Here is a 21,382-nt window from a genome sequence, read left to right as displayed (position 1 = left end):
TGAAGGCTGGTCATTTATCATCACCATGGCAACATGAGTATCTCTAGTCCCCCAGGATGGGAGCGGAGCTGCTGCCCACCCCACCCTGCCCTTCCATCTCTGAGCATCAGAGACACAGCTATTTACGGCCAATCCCTGCACTGCTTTTGTCATTTTCATTTATTCCATCTGCTAAGTATACAGTCCTGCTATGAATTAGAGCGGCCAGAACATTTGGCCACTGGTTGCCTGGGACACCCCCCAGCCTGCATCACCACTGCCCCTTACCAGGGTCCCAGGGGCACCAAACCTACCCCAGACAAGGGGGGCCCCGATGACGCATGCACGAGAACTGAATCTCCAGTACCAACTGCAGAAAAATAAAAAACAGCTAAGAGCTAGTTACATCCGCTCAAACCGAGTTGAGGCAGCAGTTTATCAAATAAATCAGCAAGCATACCATTGCATTTTCTGGAAGGTCTTTGACACAACTTTCTGTTTGCGAGCCATTTTAAGATGAATTTTCATTTTGGAAAGTTGTGACTGCATTAGGCAGGAGACTATCTCCCCTGGGCAGCAAGGTGAGGAGGCTGGCAAGGCAGGACCCTCAAGGAATTGGCTCAGGGTACAGAGTTCGAGGGAGGTGGGGCGTGGGGTGGGGGGAGCCAGAAGCTAAATCCAAGCCAGCCCAGAAAGGCATAAGGAGAAGGGAGAGGCCGGGAGTTTTCCAGGGTTAGAGGAGGGGGCAGAGCCTTCCGAGGCAACCAGGACACGACAGCAGGGCCATCAGCCCATGGCCCATTGCCCCTGATAACCACGACACGTCCTGTTTGCAGAGCCCGGCAGAGGAGACAGGGGATCGATACATCACCCCACATTCACGCACTCCCTGCTCTTCAAACACCAGCGTCTGGTGAAATGTGCCTTCTTCAAATCTAAGATCATTCGGTCCATCTGCCTCCCCTGCCCGGCGATGGGACGCAGTACAAGGGATGGTCCCCAGAGACCAGCACCTCCTACCTGCCCTCACATCCCACTGAAAAGCAATCCCCCTCCCCACTCCTGCCCTTACCCCATGAAGTCAGCACCCCTTCTCTACCCCCACATCCTGGACAATTGAGTGACACTAAATGGCAGGGTGGGGCAGAGGTGATGGGCTGTACTTCTGCCCCACCCCCATCCCTCCTTCTGCCAGGTGGGGAGCCTCCCATGCCTCCTTCTGCCAGGGGGGGAGCCTGGCTTCATAGGGAGGAGGCCTTGGGAGGGAGCTTGGGGGCTTTATAAAGCCGGCCTGGGGCAGCTGATGGAGCAGAGTGCTGCGAGCCACCGGGTTTGGCACTGCACCCGTGCCCATCTCTCCAGATCTGCAGGTGAGAAAACCCAGGAGGAGAGGGAGATGCCGGGAAGAGGGCTGACAGGTCCTCCGTCCACCTCCATGCAAGGGGTCAGGCCCCCGGCCAGAGCAGAGACCAGGGCTCAGCCCTTGTGTCTCTGAGAGGGGACCCCCCCCCCCGCTTAGCCCACGGTAGAAGCAGCCCAGGCCCACCTGCCCTGGGCCCTGACCCTCTCGCCCAGGCTCACTCCAAACCTGGAGATGGGGAGGACAAAGGCTTCTCTCCCCGCTCTCAGATGAGAAAGTTGAGGCCCACAGGGGAGCTGTGACTGACCGAAGTCACTCAAATGAGGGGCAGATCTGGGCCTGGAATCCACAGCTCCTGGGACCCAACTCAAGCTCTTTCCCAGACCAGCCCTATCTAAAAGCTCTTTTCTAGACCAGCCATTTCCACAACGATAGAAACGTAAATCTGTGCCGTTCACTCCAGTAGCCACTGGCCACATCCACGCTAGAAATGTGGCTGGTGTGCTGATTAAATGAACTTTTAATTTTCATTAATTGAAATTTCTAGAGCATGTGTGGCTGGTGATGCTTTCCAACTTTGTTTCTTTAGCTGCAGAACTCGTTTTCTTTCACAGGAAATCTAACAGACACCCCACCACCGCCACCACATTAAGAAAAACAGATAAAAGCAGTGTTTTATTAGTACAAATGTATTCTTATGAGGTCAAAGTTATATCATCTACTTAAGATAACAGTAACACATCAGAACAATGAGGTGCAAGCAATAACATTTGAATTTTATATTTGTTGGCGCATCCAGTTTATTTCTCTACATGGTTTCCCCAAACTTGCCTCACCCTGATAAACAGTTGCAAATGCTGACAGTTTGAGGTTTTTTTAAACAGCTTAATTGAGATCACAGGTTATTGCTCAGTTGAGTAAAAATAGCAGGAGAGCCTTCCCTCCAAGAACTGCCCCAAAACGGTAGGTTGCCGCCCCACGAGTAAACAGGTGGGTGGGCTCCATGGTGTTTCCAGGTGTATATAATGTAGCTGAGGGTGTGTGTTCCTTTGGCATTATGATTTACAAATTTGCTTTAAGTTCCAAGACTCCAACATTTACAGAGCCGCCGACAGGGCCTCGAGCTCTACAGAACAGTTTGGAGCCGTTGCTCTAGGTTTTTAATTCCTCCAGAAGAAGCTGTTGCTGTGCTTGGGGAGATGGGCAGGCAAGGTGCAAGGCTGGGGGGCCTGAATAGAGCTGGAAGGAACTGCAGAAATGGAGCCCACGGTCTATGGGGAGATTCGCAGAGTCCTTCTGGTCCAGCCCCCTGCCTCCAGACCTGCCTGGGGACAGCCCCATCTTTAAGCTCGGCCCATCTCCCCTTTGCAGACAAGATGCAGCAACTGTTCGCATACGTGCTCATCTCTGCGCTGGCGCTGGCCGCCTTCTCGGACGCGTCTTGGAAGCCCCCCTTCCAGCTGCAGAACGAGCCCGTGGGCCCACTGGCCAGCAAGGGCCTGGAGCCTCCCCAGTCCCACCACCTGGGCCTGATCTCTCCCCACCGAAGGCAGCTGGGGCTCCAGGACCCCCCACACATCGTGGCAGGTAGGAGTTGCCAATGGCCATCCCCACTTTTCTAATCCAGCCAGGTTCCGGCCAAGTTCCACCCACCGGCCGGGAAGCCAAGTGCCCCTGCTCACCACCACCTCCTCTCCTGTGCACCCCCAGCACCCCTTGACGCTTCCCTCTTGTCCCGCTCCTCAGACCTGTCCAAGAAGCAAGGGCCGTGGCTGGAGGAAGAGGAGGAGGCGTACGGCTGGATGGACTTCGGTCGCCGCAGTGCTGAGGAGGGCGCTGAGCGCCCTTAGAACCACGTTTCGGCCCCAGCCCCACCCTGTCCTGTGAAAAGCAAATCCGAATAAACTCGCTTCTGATGGTGCACCTGGAGTCAAGTGTAGTGGGGCCGGGGAGGGGGCCTTGGTGGGGGGCAGAGCTGGGGCAGGGAGGCCCCCCCAGGATAACTCCTCTCTGCCTCCCCAGACCCCAGCTCTGAGCAAGAATCTGCACATGTGGGTGGGAAAATGGGATTGCAGCCAGAGCAAGCTTTTGAAAGACGAAGCAAATCATTGGCAGCTTAAACCATCCAATGCTTCCCATCGCACTTAGGATAAAATACCAAAGCCCTAAAGAGCTGTCTCCCTCTCTCCCCTCTTCTGTGCCACTCCCTTCCTCTCCTCTCTTCCTTTTTGTTACACAGACACTCCATGTTCTTTCCCGCTCAGGACCTCTGTCCTTGCTGTTCCCTGGGCCTGGAATGTCCTTCCTTGGGCACAGTGCATGGCTGGTGCCTTTTTCTCTCTGGGGTTTTAGTTGAAATGCTTTCTCCTCAGGGACCCACTCTTCACATGAACACCCCATTATTCTCTATCACGACATCCTGCTTTCTTAGCACATACTTCGCAGTTGGTTTGTCGGTTCATCATCTGCCTCCCCAGTTGCAAGGGAAGCCCTGTGAGGGTGGGACTGTGTGTGCCTCCTTTGCTGCTGGAGCCCCAGGGCCAAGGACAGTGCCTGGCACACAGGAGGTGCTCCGTAAATAGTTCTTAAAGGGGCGGGAGATGGTGGATGCAGACACTTGTCGGTGTTTTGCTCATTGTCCACCCATCCTTGTCCTTTGCATGTGGACGGCACCCTACCTCCTCCTGGGCTTTCTCTCAGCCCAAGAGCAAAGCGGGCTGGACATGCTGGGGAGGTGAAGCCTCCAGAAGCTTCCCTCGGGCAATGACAGATAAAAGGGGAATAAATACCTCAGCTCTTCAACCCTTCAGGCTGGATGACTCTGAGGTCTCTTCTGTACTGTCTCCCAGGATTCCCCAGCAGAACTGAGCCTCAGTTGTCCATGACATTCACTGGCTCAATGGCACATCTTTTACTGGCTTTCTGTCCTCCTCTGCCTCACTCCCTCACTCCTTTACTGGTATTTCTTAGAATTACCACCCATGTAAACCACTTGCACTCAAATGCTTGTGCCAGTGTCTACTTCTCTGAGTCTGATCATATAATTTCGGGCTTTGGAACTACCTCCTGCAGTGGGGACCAAAGCTTGTGTCATTTGCTCTCCAGTTGTAGGTCTTTTGGCCACCACCTTAAGGAAACAATGTCAGGTCAATGGGAACTCAACCTGGAGCCTGAGCCCATCTGAGTGGTACAAGGGGTGGACTGTAGTAGGTACTGTTGCTGCATGGACCACATCCCTCCAGCTCTCACCATTTCAGTACATGATAATTGTGTCCTTCCATGAAGACCAGCTATTCTCTGCCTGAGGGCATTTTTTCAGCCCATGCATGGGACTGGCCAGAAGTGTCAATGGGTTAAGGCCTCTCTCAGCCAGTGATAAATGGGAGATGGAGGATATCTCACCCCTCAGGTGGGATAACTGAGATGGGTTCTATACAGGAGTGTCTCAAGCTGCATGCATCCAAATTAGCTGGGGACCTTGTTAAAATGCAGATTCTGACTCTCTAGATTGGGGATAGGGTTTGAGAGTCTGCATTTCTGAAAAACTCCCAAGAGATGTTAGCAATGCTGGTTCCACAGGCACACTTTTCCCAGAGTTCTACACTTTTCCCAGTGTACTCCAGTGGGATTGAGCCCCAGTTGCCTAAAATTCTTTTTCATTAGATTCCTTTATTCTTTTTTTTCTAAACTTTTTTATTGTATAGTATAACATATATACAAAGCAAAGAAATAAAAAGCAATCGTTTTCAAAGCACTCTTCAAAAAGTTGTTACAGGATAGAGCCCAAAGTTTGTCATGCGCTACCATATGATCCTTTCATATTTTTCCTTCTAGTCACTCCAGAAGAGAGGAGGCTAGAAGGCTTAAATACATTTTTATCATCACAGTCGACTTTTTTTTCCTTCTTTTTTTGTGAACAATAACATATATACAAAAAAGCTATAAATTTCCAAGCACAGCACCACCATTAATTGTAGAACATATTTCAGATTTTGACATGGGTACAATTTCACAATTTTAGGTTTTTAATTCTAGCTGCTCTAAAATTCTGGAGACTAAAAGAGATATCAATTTAATGATTCAGCATTCATATTCATGTCTTAAGTCCTATCTTCTATATATAATTCTACCATCACCTTTGATCGTTCCATACCACTCACTGGTGCTGTTTGGGCTATGGAAATTCTAAATTTTTGATATTGGGAGGGTCTGTCACTAATATGGGGTAGGGAAATGGGACCAGCTGACATTCTGGAAAGGCTTGGCTAGGTTTCAGGACTTATCTGGAGGTTGTAGGTTTCTGGCAAGTTACCCTAGTTCCACAAGTGCCTGGAACCCTTGTGGAATCTTATAAATTGCCCTAGTTGTTCTTTAGGATTGGCTGGAATGGTCCTGGTTGGGGGTTGGCAGGTTATAATAGGTAGCAATGTCTAACTGAAGCTTGTATAAGAGCAACCTCCAGTGTAGCCTCTCGACTCTATTTGAACTCTCTCTGCCACTGACTATTTTGTTAGTTACACTTCTTTTCCCTCTTTTGGTCAGGAGAGAATTGTGGATCCCATGGTGTCAGGTCTGGATTCATCCCTGGGAGTCATCTCCCACATCGTCAGGGAGACTTTCACTCCTGGATGTCATGTCCAGGAGGGAGGAGGGCAATGATTTCACTTGCAGAGTTGGGCTTAGAGAGACTGACCACATCTGAGCAACAACAGAGGTCCTCCAGAAATAACTCTTAGGCATGCCTATAGGTAGTCTAAGCTTTTATGCTACCTACATAAGCTTCCCAACAGTAAGCCTCCTAATTGAGGGCATGGCCTATTGATTTGAGTGTCCCTAAAGTCTGACACAGTATCAGGGGATTCCCTGATGGTAAGGTTTAATAGTTCCATAGTCTTTCTCCCCTTCCTCAGGGGACTTTGCCAATACTTTTTTTCTAATTTATTTATTACTTAAAAAATTAAGAGACCAAATAAAACATCAACATATATAATCAATAATTCACAATATCATCACTTAGTTGCATACTCATCATTTCTTAGAACATTTGCATTAATTCAGAAAAAGAAATAAAAAGACAATAGAAAAAGAAATAAAATGAACACAGGAGAGAAAAAAAAAAGATTATACCTACCATACCCCTTACCTCTCGCTTTCATTGATCACTAGTATTTCTAACTAAATTTATTTTAGCATTTGTTCCCCCTATTATTTATTTTTATTCCGTATGTTCTACTCCTTTGCTGATAAGGTAGATAAAAGGAGCATCAGACACAAGGTTTTCACAATCACACAGTCACATTGTGAACAGCTGTATCATTATTCAATCATCCTCAAGAAACATGGCTACTGGAACACAGCTCTACATTTTAAGGCAGTTCCCTACAGCCTCTCCATTACATCTGGAATAACAAGACGATATATACTTGATGCATAAAAATAACCTCCAGGATAACCTCTCGACTCTGTTTGGAATCTCTCAGCCATTGACACTTTGTCTCATTTCATTCTTCCCCTTTTTGGTGGAGAAGGTTTTCTCAATCCCTTGATGCTAAGTCTCAGCTCATTCTAGGGTTTTTCTCAATCCCTTGATGCTGAGTCTCAGGTCATTCCAAGATCTCTGTCCCACGTTGCCAGGAAGGTCCACACCCCTGGAAGTCATGTCCCACGCAGCGAGGGGGAGGGTGGTGAGACTACTTGTCATGTTGGCTAGAGAGAGAGGCCACATCTGAGCAACGAAAGAGGCTCTCTTGGGGGTGACTCTTAGGCCTAAATTTTAAGTAGACTTGACCTATCCTTTGTGGGGTTAATTTTCATATGAACAAACCCCAAGACTGGGGGCTCAGCCTATAGCTTTGGTTGTCCACACTGCTTGTGAGAATATCAAGAATTCAACTTGGGGAAGTTGAATTTCTCCCCACTCTCACCATTCCCCGAAGGGGGCTTTGCAAATACTTTTCCACTCACTGATCGAATCACTCTGGGATTCATTGGGGCATCACTCTGGACAAACCAACAAAATCTCATGTCCTACCTGAGATTCCAAGTACTTATGGCGTTCAAGCAAATTATCTACATAAGTTATATTAGGAAATGCACTAGTCAAAATCTAAGTTTTGTAACAAATAAACATTTTTTGCTTTAGTCTCACACATAAGGTGACATTTTAAAATATTAATTACCATCTATTTTCAGCACCCTGCAATAATGACATTCCTTTGTTCTTCCTCATGCAAAAACATTTTTAAAATTGTACATTGTACATTTCACTATTATTATACACTCTAGGCATTCCTAGATTATACTTTCTCAATCTTTAACATCTATCTTTCTTTCTGATTTCATTTATGTCCCCAGCCCTCCTCCCTCTATCATTCTCACATGCAGCTTCATTCAGTGTTTTAACATAATTACATTTCAGTTAGGTAGTACTGTGCTGTCCATTTCTGAGTTTTTGTATCCAGTCCTGTTGCACAGTCTGTATCCCTTCAGCTCCAATTACCCAATATCTTACCCTATTTCTATCTCCTGATGGTCTCTGCTACCAACTAAATATTCCAAGTTTATTCACTAATGTCAGTTCATATCAATGAGACCATACAGCATTTGTCTTTTAGTTTTTGGCTAGTCTCACTCAGCATAATGTTCTCAAGGTCCATGCATGTTGTTACATACTTCATAAGTTTATTGTCTTAAAGCTGCATAATATTCCATCGTATGTATAGACCACAGTTTGTTTAGCCACTTTGTCTGTTGATGGACATTTTGGCTGTTTCCATCTCCTTGCAATTGTAAATAATGCTGCTATAAACATTGGTGTGCAAATGTCCATTTGTGTCTTTGCCCTTATGTCCTCTGAGTAGATACTTAGCAATGGTATTGCTGGGTCATATGGCAATTTGAGGAACCGCCAAACTGCCTTCCACAGCGGTTGCACCATTTGACATTCCCACCAACAGTGCATAAGTGTGCCTCTTTCTCCACATCCTCTCCAGCACTTGTCATTTTCTGTTTTGTTGATAATGTCCATTCAGGTGGGTGTGAGATGATATCTCATTGTGGTTTTGATTTGCATTTCTCTAATGGCCAGGGACATTGAGCATCTCTTCATGTGCCTTTTGGCTATTTGTATTTCCTCTTCTGAGAAGTGTCTGTTCAAGTCTTTTTCCCATTTTGTAATTGGATTGGCTGTCTTTTTGTTGTTGAGTTGAACAATCTCTTTATAAATTCTGGATACTAGACCTTTATCTAATATGTCATTTCCAAATATTGTCTCCCATTGTGTAGGCTGTCTTTCTACTTTCTTGATGAAGTTCTTTGATGCACAAACGTGTTTAATTTTGAGGAGTTCCCATTTATTTATTTATTTCTTCAGTGCTCTTGCTTTGGGTGTAAGGTCTATAAAACTACCTCCAATATAATATTTCCCTATATTTTCCTCTAACTGTTTTATGGTCTTAGACCTAATATTTAGATCTTTGATCCATTTTGAGTTAACTTTTGTATAGGGTGTGAGATACAGGTCCTCTTTCATTCTTTTGCATATGGATATCCAGTTCTCTAGGCACCATTTATTGAAGAGACTGTTCTGTTCCAGGTGAGTTGGCTTGACTGCCTTATCAAAGATCAAATGTCCATAGATGAGAGAGTCTATATCTGAACACTCTATTCGATTCCATTGGTCAATATATCTATCTTTATGCCAGTACCATGCTGTTTTGACCACCGTGGCTTCATAATATGCCTTAAAGTCAGGCAGCGTGAGACCTCCAGCTTCATTTTTTTTTTCCTCAAGATACTTTTAGCAATTTGGGGCACGCTGCCCTTCCAGACAAATTTGCTTATTGGTTTTTCTATTTCTGAAAAGTAAGTTGTTGGGATTTTGACTGGTATTGCGTTGAATCTGTAAACCAATTTAGGTAGAATTGACATCTTAACTATATTTAGTCTTCCAATCCATGAACATGGTATGCCCTTCCATCTGTTTAGGTGTTCTGTGATTTCTTTTAACAGTTTCTTGTAGTTTTCTTTGTATAGGTCTTTTGTCTCTGTAGTTAAGTTTATTCCTAAGTATTTTATTCTTTTCTTTTTAATTTTTTTTATTAATCAAAAAAAGAAAAGAAATTAACACAACATTTAGAAATCATTCCATTCTACACATGCACTCAGTAATTCTTAGTATCATCACATAGATGTATGATCATCATTTCTTAGTACATTTGCATCAATTTAGGAAAAGAACTAGCAAAACAGCAGAAAAAGATATAGAATGTTAATATAGAGAAGAGAATTAAAATAATAATACTAATAAAATATATATATATATATATAAAGGAAAAAGAAAAAAACAAAAACAAAAGATACAAACAAACAAACAAACAAAAAACTATATTTCAGGTGCAACTTCATTCAGTGTTCCAACATAGTTACATTACACTTAGGTATTATTATGCTGTCCATTTTTGAGTTTTTGTATCTAGTCCTGTTGCACAGTCTGTATCCCTTCAGCTCCAATTACCCATTATCTTACCCTGTTTCTAACTCCTGCTGGTCTCTGTTACCAATGATATATTCCAAGCTGATTCTCGAATGTCGGTTCACATCAGTGGGACCATACAGTATTTGTCCTTTAGTTTTTGGCTAGACTCACTCAGCATAATGTTCTCTAGGTCCATCCATGTTATTACATGCTTCATAAGTTTAGTCTGTCTTAAAGCTGCATAATATTCCATCGTAGATATACGCCACAGTTTGTTTAGCCACTCATCTGTTGATGGACATTTTGGCTGTTTCCATCTCTTTGCAATTGTAGATAATGCTGCTATAAACACTGGTGTGCAAATGTCCGTCTGTGTCTTTGCCCTTAAGTCCTTTGAGTAGATACCTAGCAGTGGTATTGCTGGGTCGTAATCCATTCTGCCAGTCTATGTCTTTTGATTGGGAAATTCAGTCCATTAACTTTTAGTGCTATTACTGTTTGGATAATATTTTCCTCTACCATTTTGGCTTTTGTATTATATATATCATATCTGATTTTCCTTCTTTCTACACTTTACTCCATACCTCTCTCTTCTGTCTTTTCGTATCTGACTCTAGTGCTCCCTTTAGTATTTCTTGCAGAGCTGGTCTCTTGGTCACAAATTCTCTCAGTGACTTTTTGTCTACAAATGTTTTAACTTCTCCTTCATTTTTGAAGGACAATTTTGCTGGATATAGAAGTCTTGGTTGGCAGTTTTTCTCTTTTAGTAATTTAAATATATCATCCCACTGTCTTCTAGCTTCCATGGTTTCTGCTGAGAAATCTACACATAGTCTTACTGGGTTTCCCTTGTATGTGATGGATTGTTTTTCTCTTGCTGCTTTCAAGATCCTCTCTTTCTCTTTGACCTCTGACATTCTAACTAGTAAGTGTCTTGGAGAACGCCTATTTGGGTCTATTCTCTTTGGGGTGCGCTGCACTTCTTGGATCTGTAATTTTAGGTCTTTCATAAGAGTTGGGAAATTTTCCATGATAATTTCTTCCATTAGTTTTTCTCCTCCTTTTCCCTTCTCTTCTCCTTCTGGGACACCCACAACACGTATATTTGTGCGCTTCATATTGTCATTCAGTTCCCTGATCCCCTGCTCAAGTTTTTCCATTCTTTTCCCTATAGTTTCTGTTTCTTTTTGGAATTCAGATGTTCCATCCTCCAGTTCACTAATTGTAGCTTCTGTCTCTTTAGATCTACCATTGTAGGTATCCATTGTTTTTTCCATTTTTTCTTCTTTGTCCTTCACTCCCATAAGTTCTGTGATTTGTTTTTTCAGATTTTCTATTTCTTCTTTTTGTTCAGCCCATGTCTTCTTCATGTTCTCCCTCAATTTATTGATTTGGTTTTTGAAGAGTTTTTCCATTTCTGTTCGTATATTCAGCATTAGTTGTCTCAGCTTCTGTATCTCATTTGAACTATTGGTTTGTTCCTTTGACGGGGCCATATCTTCAATTTTCCAAGCGTCATCCATTATTTTCTGCTGGTGTCTGGGCATTTGATCAGATTTCCCTGGGTGTGGGACCCGGCTGGTTGAAAGGTTTTTCTGTGAAATCTCTGGGCTCTGTTTTTCTTTTCCTGCCCAGTAGGTGGCGCTTGTGGCGCTCGTCTGTCTGCGGGTCCCACCAGTAAAAGATGCTGTGGCTCCTTTAATTTGCCAATCCGAATCTCACAGTCGGCCCGGGAAACCGCGCGTGGAGTGGAGGTCGCCGGCCGCTGCGGCTTGGGGGAGTGCCGGTCCAAATTGCCCAGCTGGCCCGAGACGCGAAGCGTGGCGGGAGGGCCCCGCTATCCAACATTCCCAGTCAGACCGGGGAGCCACGTGAGTGGAGGGGACCCCAGTCGCCAGTCGCCCCGACCGGGAAAACGCGCGCCCCTCGGGTTTCTCACCGCAGCAGATTCTCCATGCCTGTTCAGCCGTTCCAGAATGGGGTACGCTGTCTTTTTGGTCTCTGTCGTGGCTCAGGGAGCTGTTTCGTATTATTTCTGTTTCTTTAGTTGCTGTTCTGAAGGAGGAACTAAGACCCGCGCGTCTTACTAAGCCGCCATCTTCTCCAGAAGTTCCGATAAATATGTTTTAATAATGATTTGTTTACTGCAGCTCCTGGCACCTGAGTCCCTCGGGCCACACCTGGGCTGGGCAGGTGCTGACGAACTCGCGAGATGGGGTGGTCGGGCTGATGCACACTTCCGCTTCCCTATTTTATTCTTTTAGTTGCAATTGTAAATGGAATTCGTTTCTTGATTTCCCCTCAGATTGTTCATTACTAGTGTATAGAAACACTACAGATTTTTGAATGTTGATCTTGTAACCTGCCACTTTGCTGTACTCGTTATTAGCTCTAGTAGTTTTGCTGTGGATTTTTCAGGGTTTTCAACATATAGTATCATATTATCTGCAAACAGTGATAGTTTTACTTCTTCCTTTCCAATTTTGATGTCTTTGCCAATACTTTTTGATTATCTGGTTAATATACTCTAGGATGTTTCCAGGCATTACAATAATCTACACAGGATTAAAGGACCTCTTTCTCATTCTGCGCTCTCTGTGTTTCAGTTCTTCAAATGAGCTATACAGATAGGTTGAATTAGATTATGCACTACAGAAAATTTCAGCTCCAGATTAAATAAACCTTTCTTCCATTGGTCTCAAAGAGCATGTGTGGTTCTAAAGTATAGGCACTGTCTTCCTTACCCCTATGTTCTGAATTACTTTAACCCCAACCTGCTCAGCTTTGTTCTTATCTCTAAATATCAGGTTGTATATATAAAACAGTCTCTCAAAATCCAGAAATAATAATCGCCACTCCAGACTTAATGTGTCTGCTCTAAAAGCTTACAATCTAGGCTCCTGTTTTCTTATAAGCATTTTCTAAAGGTGACCATATCATTGTTGTTTTTCTTTGTTCCTGGATTTTTCTTGTCTCACCAAATGTCCCACATGTTCACTCACATCGTTGCATGCCTCAAGACTTTGTTCCTTTTTGAGGCAGCACAATATTCAATCATATGTATACACCATCGTTCGCCATTCTACTTCTTTGTCAGTGCATCCTTCAGCCAGCTGCATTCATCAGGCATCATGTAGAAAGCCCAAAGTCCACAGTCCATCAACATTCTCAGTTTTAGATTATTTCATTGTTCCCAAGAGACAGAAAACCAATGAACACACCCTCACCAAATAGGAGATCTAAACCTCCTCTTAACTCTTTTCCCTCCCCCCATTATTTACCTCTGCTGTTGCTGTGGTAGTGCTGATGGTTTCCTTTTGAACATAGCTCATAGCATGCAATAGCAGTTTTCCTCCTATACCCTGGACTTAAACACTATACAAGAATCATATCTTTGAAGTAATTCTTGCAAGAACCCATTCACATTTCTAGTGTTAATCAGTGGGACACGTAGGTCTTACAACCCCTTTCAATCTTGTTCATCTTCATATGGTAATATCACTTCTAGACTCACTAGAGAATCACCTTCACTCCTATCTATTCCCTTGCATTGGAGTTCAACCTCATTAGCTAGCAGTGCACCCATCTCTAACTTCTATGTAACTCTCAGTCCCCTGTATTCTATATTATGTCTCTGATTATACCTTTATGCTGGTAGGGTGTAAGATAGGGGTCCTCTTTCATTCTCTTGACTATTGATATCCAGTTCTTCCATACCCAATTATTGAAAAGACTATTTTGTCCCAGTTCAGAGGATTTGGGGGCCTTGTCAAAAATCAGTTGACCATAGATTTGGTGGTCTATTTCTGCACTCTCAATTTGATTCCATTGGTCAATGCTTCTGTCATTGTGCCAGTACCATGCTGTTTTGACCACTGTGGCTTTATAATAGGTTTTAAAGTCAGGGAGTGTTAATCCTCCCACTTTGTTCTTCTTTTTTAGGGTGCTTTTAGCTATTTGGGGTCTCTTTCTCTTCCAGATGAATTTGGTAGTTAGCTTTTCCAAATCTTCAAAGTAGGTTGTTGGAATTTTGATTCGTACTGTGTTGCCTATCTTTTGGAGTTTTTTATCAGAAAAGGATGCTGATTTTGTTGAATGTTTTTTTCAGCATCAATCAAGATGATCATGTGATGCTTCCCTTTTGATTTGTTAATGTGCTGTAGTACATTAATTGGTTTTCTTGTGTTGAACCATCCTTGCATTCCTGGTATAAACCCCACTTGGTTATGGTGTATAATTCTTTTAATGTGTTGTTGGATTCGATTTGTTAATGTTTTATTGGGAATTTTTACATTTATGTTCATTAGGGAAATTGGCCTGTAGTTTTCCTTTCGTATAGTATCTTTACCCGGTTTTGGTATTAAAATGATATTAGCTTCATAAGGTGAGTTAGATAGAGTCCCTTTTTCCTCGATTTTTTGGAAAAGTTTGAGCAGGATTGGTGTTAGTTCTTTCTGGAATGTTTGATAAAATTCCCCTGTGAAGCCATCTGGCACTGAGCTTTTCTTTGTAGGAAGATTTTTGATGACTGAATGAATCTCTTTATTGTGATTGGTTTGTTGAGATTTCTATTTCTTCCTGAGTCAGTGTAGTTTGTTTGTGTGTCTCCAGGAATTTGTCTATTTCATCTAAGTTGTCTAGCTTGTTGGTGTATAGTTGTTCATAGTGTCCTCTTATGATTTCTTTTATTTCTTCAGGGTCTGTAGTAATGTACCCCTTCTCATCTCTGATTTTGTTTAGTTGCATCCTCTCTCTTTTTTTCTTTGTCAGTTTTGCTAGTGGCCCATCAATTTTATTGATTTTCTCAAAGAACCAACTTTTGGTTTTATTGATTCTTTCTATTGTTCTTTTGTTCTCCCATTCATTTACCTCTCCTTAGTCTTTGTCATTTCTCTTCTTCTATTTGCTTTGGGGTTAATTTGCTGTTCTTTCTCAAGTTCCTCCAGGTTTGCTGTTAAGTACTCGATTTTTGCTCTTTCCTGTTTTTTAAAGTGTGATTCCCAGAGTCGAATGACATGATAAGGGGGCCTGTGCACATGTGTGGGCCTGGGAGTGCTGTAAACAGACGCACTGAGCTCAGGGAGGGCAGGGTGAGGCTGTGCGACACTATGGGGGGGGGCGCGGGGGTAGCCTAGGTATGGAGGTTACTGCCTGCAGCCTTTATGCATGGTTATAGCCTACAGGGAACAGGGAGGGGGAGGTAGTGCTCAGGAGGGGTGCAGGAGAGGTGTGTTGGGCGGCACTTGTGGTGGGGGTGGGGGGCAGGTACATGCACTGGGGGCTGGTGTGGTGGGAGAGCCCGGAGCACATGGAATGGGAGCAGGTGACAGGGTTCAGTTGTGTGGGGTGTGGGGTGAGTTGCCAGTCATGGGGCTGCACAGGTGAGGGTAGCAGGCCCAAGGAACACAGCCTGGCTTACTTCCTAGTCCCCAGCTCCCTTCCGTGCACTTCCGAGGGCTCTGCACCTCTGCGGCAGGCTCCAGCTTCCTACATCTCAGTTCCTCGGCCTCTACAACCAGGGTGACCAGATGTGCAGAAGGCTCTCCCAGGTCAGCCACGCTCCCTAATTTCTGCCTCATTCACCCTCCTGTCTCTTCTCTAACTTTTCCGTGGAGCAGGGCTAATCTCAAGCTGCTCTAGTAGGCCATCTTCCCGGAAGTCTCAGCTTCCTTTATTCTTGACTTCCCAGTCCTCCTGGAGTGCTTCCTGGGATCACCTCAACCTTAGGCAGCAGATGGCTCTCACTCCTGCTTCAGCCGCCACAGCCACTGTGCTGGACTCCCTGGGGCAGAAAGGACCCGGGAAGAGAGTCTAGGTTCGCATGGGCTTTGGAGTCCTGAGGGCTTAGGTTCAAGTCCCAGATCCGGAACCAGCTGTTGGATACTGGGAAACTCACTTAAGGTGCCTAAGCTTGGATTTCATCATCTGACAAATCCTCATGACATTGCCCACCCCCACAATGACTGTAGATATGATTAATTAATGTATTTAATAAAAGCTCTTAATATGTCATTCAATATTGGAGCCCATGCTCTGCCCACAATTTTGCCTCAGCAGAATGCACCTGGACACACGCATCTCTCTCTCTCTCTCTCTCTCACACACACACACACAAGCACACACACACACACTGCCTAGGAAAAATGGACAGAGACTGGGCCAGGTAGCAAACAGGTCCTTTATTTCCTGCACCAGCGTATACACTGGCTGACAAGACAAAACTGAGAAGTAATGGTGAGCAGGACGGATACCAATGGAGAGTTCTGAGCCTCAGACCCCAGCTGTTTATGAGTAAAGGGGCGAGAAAGGGGAGACAATCTGGAAAGAAAAAACAGTGTCACTGAGGGGAGGATGGCTGGGAGGGGGCGACTGGGCTTCTGGTGGGAGCCTGGATGCTCACAGGCCGCAGGCGGGTGGGGGCACACCCCAGAGCAGAGAGATGCCTCCCCCACACATAGAGGCACTGCTGGTTAAGACTGATATTAGGGGCTGAGAAGAAAGACTGAAGAACAGAGGAAGTGAGGCCAGGTCCCTAAAACACAATGAGGACACAAGAGCCTCCTACACCCAGTGCCTGAGACCACCACCCCAGCTCAGTCATGCGTCTCTCCGCTCTGGGGCTGGTGGCCAGCGGGCCTCCTCTTGGGCTTCTCCTGCCCCTTGGGCCACCATGTGATCCAGCCCCCCAGCCACAGCTTTTGCACCAGCTGCAGGAGGAGGAAAGGGGTTCCTGTAGTCTGTCCCAGAAGAGGGTGGAGGCTTAGGCCATTAAGCTCCAGCCCAGGCTCATCAGGACAGAGAGTGGGCTGGTGGCAGGGTCCCCATTCAGAGGATGGAAAGGAGGGTCTGGGATGGGTGGGACTGGGCCAGGCAGGATGGACCTCATGCCATCTGTGGGGTCTCTGCTGGCTGCTGGCAAACAGCAAAGCCTGGAAGAAAAGAGGAGTGGAAGTGAACTGCAGGCCTGAGGAGCCTGGGTGTGGCCTGGGCAGCGGGTAGGGTCTGGGACCTGGGTAGCGATATCTGAAGGAGACAGAAGTCCACCAACATAGTTGTGCAGGTTGCCCACTGCCCAGCCATAGAGGTCACTGTCCAGCATACAACCTGGACAACCTTACACAGGGGCCTGGGTGAGGCCAACATTGTTCCACCCAGCAGTGACACAAAGGCCATCAGAGTAGAGGCAGGCCAGAAAGGGCACATAGTTACCAGGATAAGCTCAGAGGGCAGCGATGGGCCAGGAGAGGTGCCACAGCCCAGGAGTGAAGACAATGGGCTTGGGTCAACTCCTAACCATGTGACCTTGAACGAATTACTTTAACTCTCTGAGCCTCGGTTTGCTCAAGTAATAAATGGGGACGGTTGGAGCACTAAAGAACACAACGCACGTTAAGCCTCAGCTCAGGGTCCGATGCAGGCAAACATCAAGAAATCATGGTTGACATCCCATGAGCTCCTCAAAGGAGGAGTTCTCACCCGGCCGGCCTAGCAGGAAACCTAGACTCAGTGGGTGTGGCTTAGCAACCTTTGGGGCTTTCTAGCTGGGAGAGAAGATCCTGCCCCCCTACCCACTACCCTGTAGGTGACCCTAGCCCACCCGCAGACTCACTCAGGGGACCAGTCCAACTGGACCCCTGCTACTGGAGGCCTTTGTCCCTGGGTGGCCCCCGAAAGGCCCTCTTCCTCCTGGCCCTTGGTTGGCTCTGTCCTCCCCCAGCCTCTGAAAGCCCTGTGTTGGCACCCTGGACCCACCATCCTGCCCATCATGTTTGTTTTGACCCACTGCAGCCACTGCTGCAGGGCTGGAGAGCCTTGGGGATGCGGGAAGTGGAGGCAGGAGCTGGGTGAAGGGAGTGGGCAAAGACACAAAGACACTGCGCTGAGGCGAGTCAAGGGCTATAGTCCCAGCCCTGACCCCCTGCCCAGACCCCAGGAGAAAAGGAGGTGGAGATTTGGAGTCCTGTGTAAAGTCCACGTAAATGAGCATTGAGACCACAGTTTCCTCTGAAAGGGACCTGAGGTGCTTATGCAAATGATTTGCAAAATCCATGCAAACCAGCACATTGGGTGGGGTCAGGCTGGGGAAAGTGAGCACTGGGTTGGGAGGGGAGGGCTCGCTGACCCTCAGCTTTCATTGCACCTTGTCTTGTTGGCTGAAGGAAGACCCCCTCGGGAGCACCCACCTTTCTGGAGCATCTTCTGCCTCAGCTGCTGCCTGTGGTCGGTGTCCCACCAGCCGGCCAGTGGCCGAAGGCTCTACTTCATGTCCAGTTTGAGGGGCCTGAGCATCTGGCCTCCCAGGCTGAGGTCACCACATTCATTTGTGTTGTGTTGTCCTGCTCCAGTTCCACCTTCCCCCAGGCCTCGGTCTCCTCCGCCACCAGCTGGGCCCCTTCCGCCTCCCTCTCCTTGGCGGCACCACCTCCTCCAGGGCCCCCAGTGCCTCCACGGGCCTCAGCTCCTTCGCAGGCATGAAATCTTCTGCGGGCACAAAATCTGCTGCCAGCATCACCCCCTCCTCAGCCTCCAACCCCCTTCACAGTAGCACAGCTCATATCTGGGGAGGGAGAAGGGAAAGTCTTTCCGTACACCTGCAAGTCCGTCCCCACCACGGCCCCCAGCCACCCTCCTCTGCACAAATAGGGCTGAGAAGGAAAGTCCAGCCATCAGGCCCACCCCCATTCACTCTCAGTCTACACGTAGACCCTGATGGTTACTCCCCACTTCTGTCCCAGCCAGGTGTGAGGGGAGCTGGGTCCCAGTTTCATGGCTTTGAATACCCAGCACAGCGCCCCGGGGAAGAGGGAGAAAGAATGGTCAGCAACTCTGTACAGGTCCACTAATATCCCCTCTGTTTCCTTCCTTCAATATTTAACCTTTACAACCCACCCTCCAAGCCCGTAGCCATAGGAACCAATCCATTTTAGCAAGACTCAGACAGGTCAAGTAACTTGCCTGAGGACACACAGGTCAGTAAAGGAACGAAGCTGGGACTCAGCCCCAGGCGCTCCCAGCTCCTAGGCCAGTGCTCAAATCACCTCTCAGCCCCTGGCCAGGTGAAGGGCAAGTGTTGATCCCTATTTAGAGTAGCCTTGAATCAGGTGGTCATCTATGGGACAACGTTTGAAGGAAAAGGGAACAGCGCCTTCCCCAAACAACTCTCAGCCTAAAGGGCCTGGAAAACAAGGCCTTTCTCCAAGGTTGTAAGGTCATAGAAGAGAAGAGGGTGGAGGCTTAGGCCCTTAAGCTCCAGCCCAGGTTCATTAGGACAGAGAGTGGGCTGGTGACAGGGTCCCTATTCAGAGAATAGAAAGGAGGGTCTGACCCCTGCAGGTATCTGGAAAAGATGGGTACCCAGAGACATGGTGTAAGTGTTGCATCTGGATTTCTTTCTCCGATGTTAGCTCCTGCTGCAGCTTCTCAGCCTCAGCTCCACAAGGCTGAACCCAGGACTACTAAAGTCTCACTCCCGTGCACCCCCCTGCTTCCAGGCACATTGGTGAGTCTTTGGCAGCCCTTTAAGAAATCATGGCAAATGAGGCCAAAAGAAGTTGGGGGCGGGGGTGGTTATTCCATGAAGCATGGCTCCTGGAAAACTTTGTGACCCACTCTGAACCTTGAGGCAATAGGGGGGCAGGGTGAGGGGTTCTTGGAGATCTCCTCCAACTCGGACTCTGGCATGGAGAGAGGCCCCAGACCTGGCTGAGCTAGAAGCCAAAGGCTCCATGAGGCGGAGACGGGGAGAAGGGGGCTTGGGTCCTATGGGGGGTCTCCCACACCTCCACCCACTAAATTGCAGCGCTGCTGCAGCTTCACAGCCTCAGTCCGCAGCTGGGTAAACTCCCTCTGCTGCTGGGCTCAGTTCTGCATCCCGAGGCCCAGCAGCTCTGACAGCCCGACCGTCTTCTGGTGCATCTGCTGGTGGGGAGGGGAGGGGGGGCGGGGAGGTCAGCCCTCCCAGATGCCTCAATCGCCCCTCCACCCCCACTCTCAGCTCCTGCAGAGTAGCCCCAGGGTGATCCCCAGAGAGGAGTCCAAGCAGGAAAGAGACAGGACCTCTAGCCTGACAGGACAAAATTAAAACAGGGGCCTGGCCAGGCTTGGGTGGTAGGTAGGGAAGGTGGAACACCTTCTCCAGCAAATTTAACGTCTCTTTGTTATCATCTCAGGTGATCTTCTCGCACCCGAGAAAAAAGGGGGCAGTGTACCCCCCCGGCAACCCACTCTTTCCTCCCCTATCCCTAGTGCCCCTTCATCCAGGAGAGAAGACTGAGCTCCCTTCCTGCCCCCAGTAGCCTCCCCACACCTTTTAGTACCCAGCACTCTCTCCTCTGCTCCCGGGGCCAACTGGACTGGGCCTCTTTTTTTCCTAGAGAGGTCTGGGTGGTGTAAGGGCTCACAGTCCTCCAGGCACGGGTGGGACTGGGCTCTCAGGAAGCCTGGGCCCCTGACACCCAGGAGAATGGGGGCAGCTGGAGAAAGCACAGCCGCAGACTGATTCGTCACCCCCTTACCCAGAAGGCAGGCTTGGCCAGCTCGTTGGCACCTTAGAGGTCAAAGAACAGATGGAGGTCTACCAGTCACCCACCCTGCATCTGGGGCGCTTGGAGAGAAGAGGAACTGACTTCTCCAGCACTGGAGGAGGGGTAACCTGAGCCTCTAGACCCAAGTCCAAGACCGCCCCCACCCCGGGAGTGGAGGGGAAGGAACAGGAGGACAGGCCCACCCACCGCCCCCTGGCTGGCGATGGCGGCCCAGCGCCCTCCCGCAGGCGCTGGGGTAGCCTGGGGAGGCAGACGCCGAGCCTGCGTTGATCCGCGCGTAGAATAGAGGGAGGCTGGCGCGGGTCCCTCGGACCTGACCGACCTGCTGGAATCAGGAAAGGATAGAAGGGGGAAGGAGAGACTGGGAAGGGGTGACCTGAGAGGCACCGCGGGGGTGGGTGGAGGGGTGAGACCGGGTAGCAGAGGAGCGGGCGCCTGGACCCAGCGGGGCCCCCCGCCCCCTTCCCAGGAGCTGTCCTGGTGCCGCCCGCTCCAGGATCCCGGGGGGACCCCGTTTATCTTCCTCCAGCTCACGAATGACGGCGATGCGCTCGGGGCACGACACTCCAGGCACCGACCAATGTAGCGGGCCGGTATCTTGCAGATGTGCTCTGCCTTTCCAGATCCCAGGCCGGTGGCCCGGGGACCCAAGGGTCCTTGGACTGTTAGCGGGTCTACGGCGCATCCGAGCTGTCAGGCACCCTGGGAGGCGGGGCGAGGGGCAGCTGGGGGTGCGGGCAGGCCGGGGCCCCCCGAGGTAGCGCCTCTCAGACTCGCGTTCCAGCCCTGCGTGCCTGCCCCGGGGCCAGCAGGGGGCTCCGGAGTGGGATGGGCTGAGGGCTGGGGGCCGGGTGTGACTCCTGCAGCATCCCGAGGTCGAGTCCGTGCAGTTCCTCCGCAGCCCCGTTCGCGGTCCTCGGGCCGCATATTGAGTCGCCGTCCGCTGCCCCAGCCTGGCCCTGACAGCTGCGCCTAGCCCAGCCACGTGCGGAGAGAGGCGACCGAGGAGTGACAAATGGTGCC

The 21,382-nt window shown here is 48.2% G+C and overlaps 1 protein-coding gene across 1 annotated transcript; it reads left to right on the top strand.

Moving 5' to 3' along the window:
- The first annotated feature begins 1,216 nt into the window (after positions 1–1,216).
- GAST (gastrin) lies at positions 1,217–3,255 on the top strand. The gene is made up of 3 exons (XM_077163012.1): positions 1,217–1,349; positions 2,711–2,926; positions 3,086–3,255. The coding sequence occupies exons 1-3, from the start codon at positions 1,283–1,285 to the stop codon at positions 3,187–3,189; spliced, it is 387 nt and encodes a 128-aa protein (XP_077019127.1). The 5' UTR covers positions 1,217–1,282; the 3' UTR covers positions 3,190–3,255.
- Positions 3,256–21,382: the final 18,127 nt, after the last annotated feature.

This window comes from Tamandua tetradactyla, chromosome 6 (genome assembly GCF_023851605.1).
Source record: "Tamandua tetradactyla isolate mTamTet1 chromosome 6, mTamTet1.pri, whole genome shotgun sequence".
NCBI classification, from domain to species: domain Eukaryota; kingdom Metazoa; phylum Chordata; class Mammalia; order Pilosa; family Myrmecophagidae; genus Tamandua; species Tamandua tetradactyla.
Note: the sequence above shows the minus strand (reverse complement) of the source record. Positions and strands in the feature narration are given on the sequence as shown.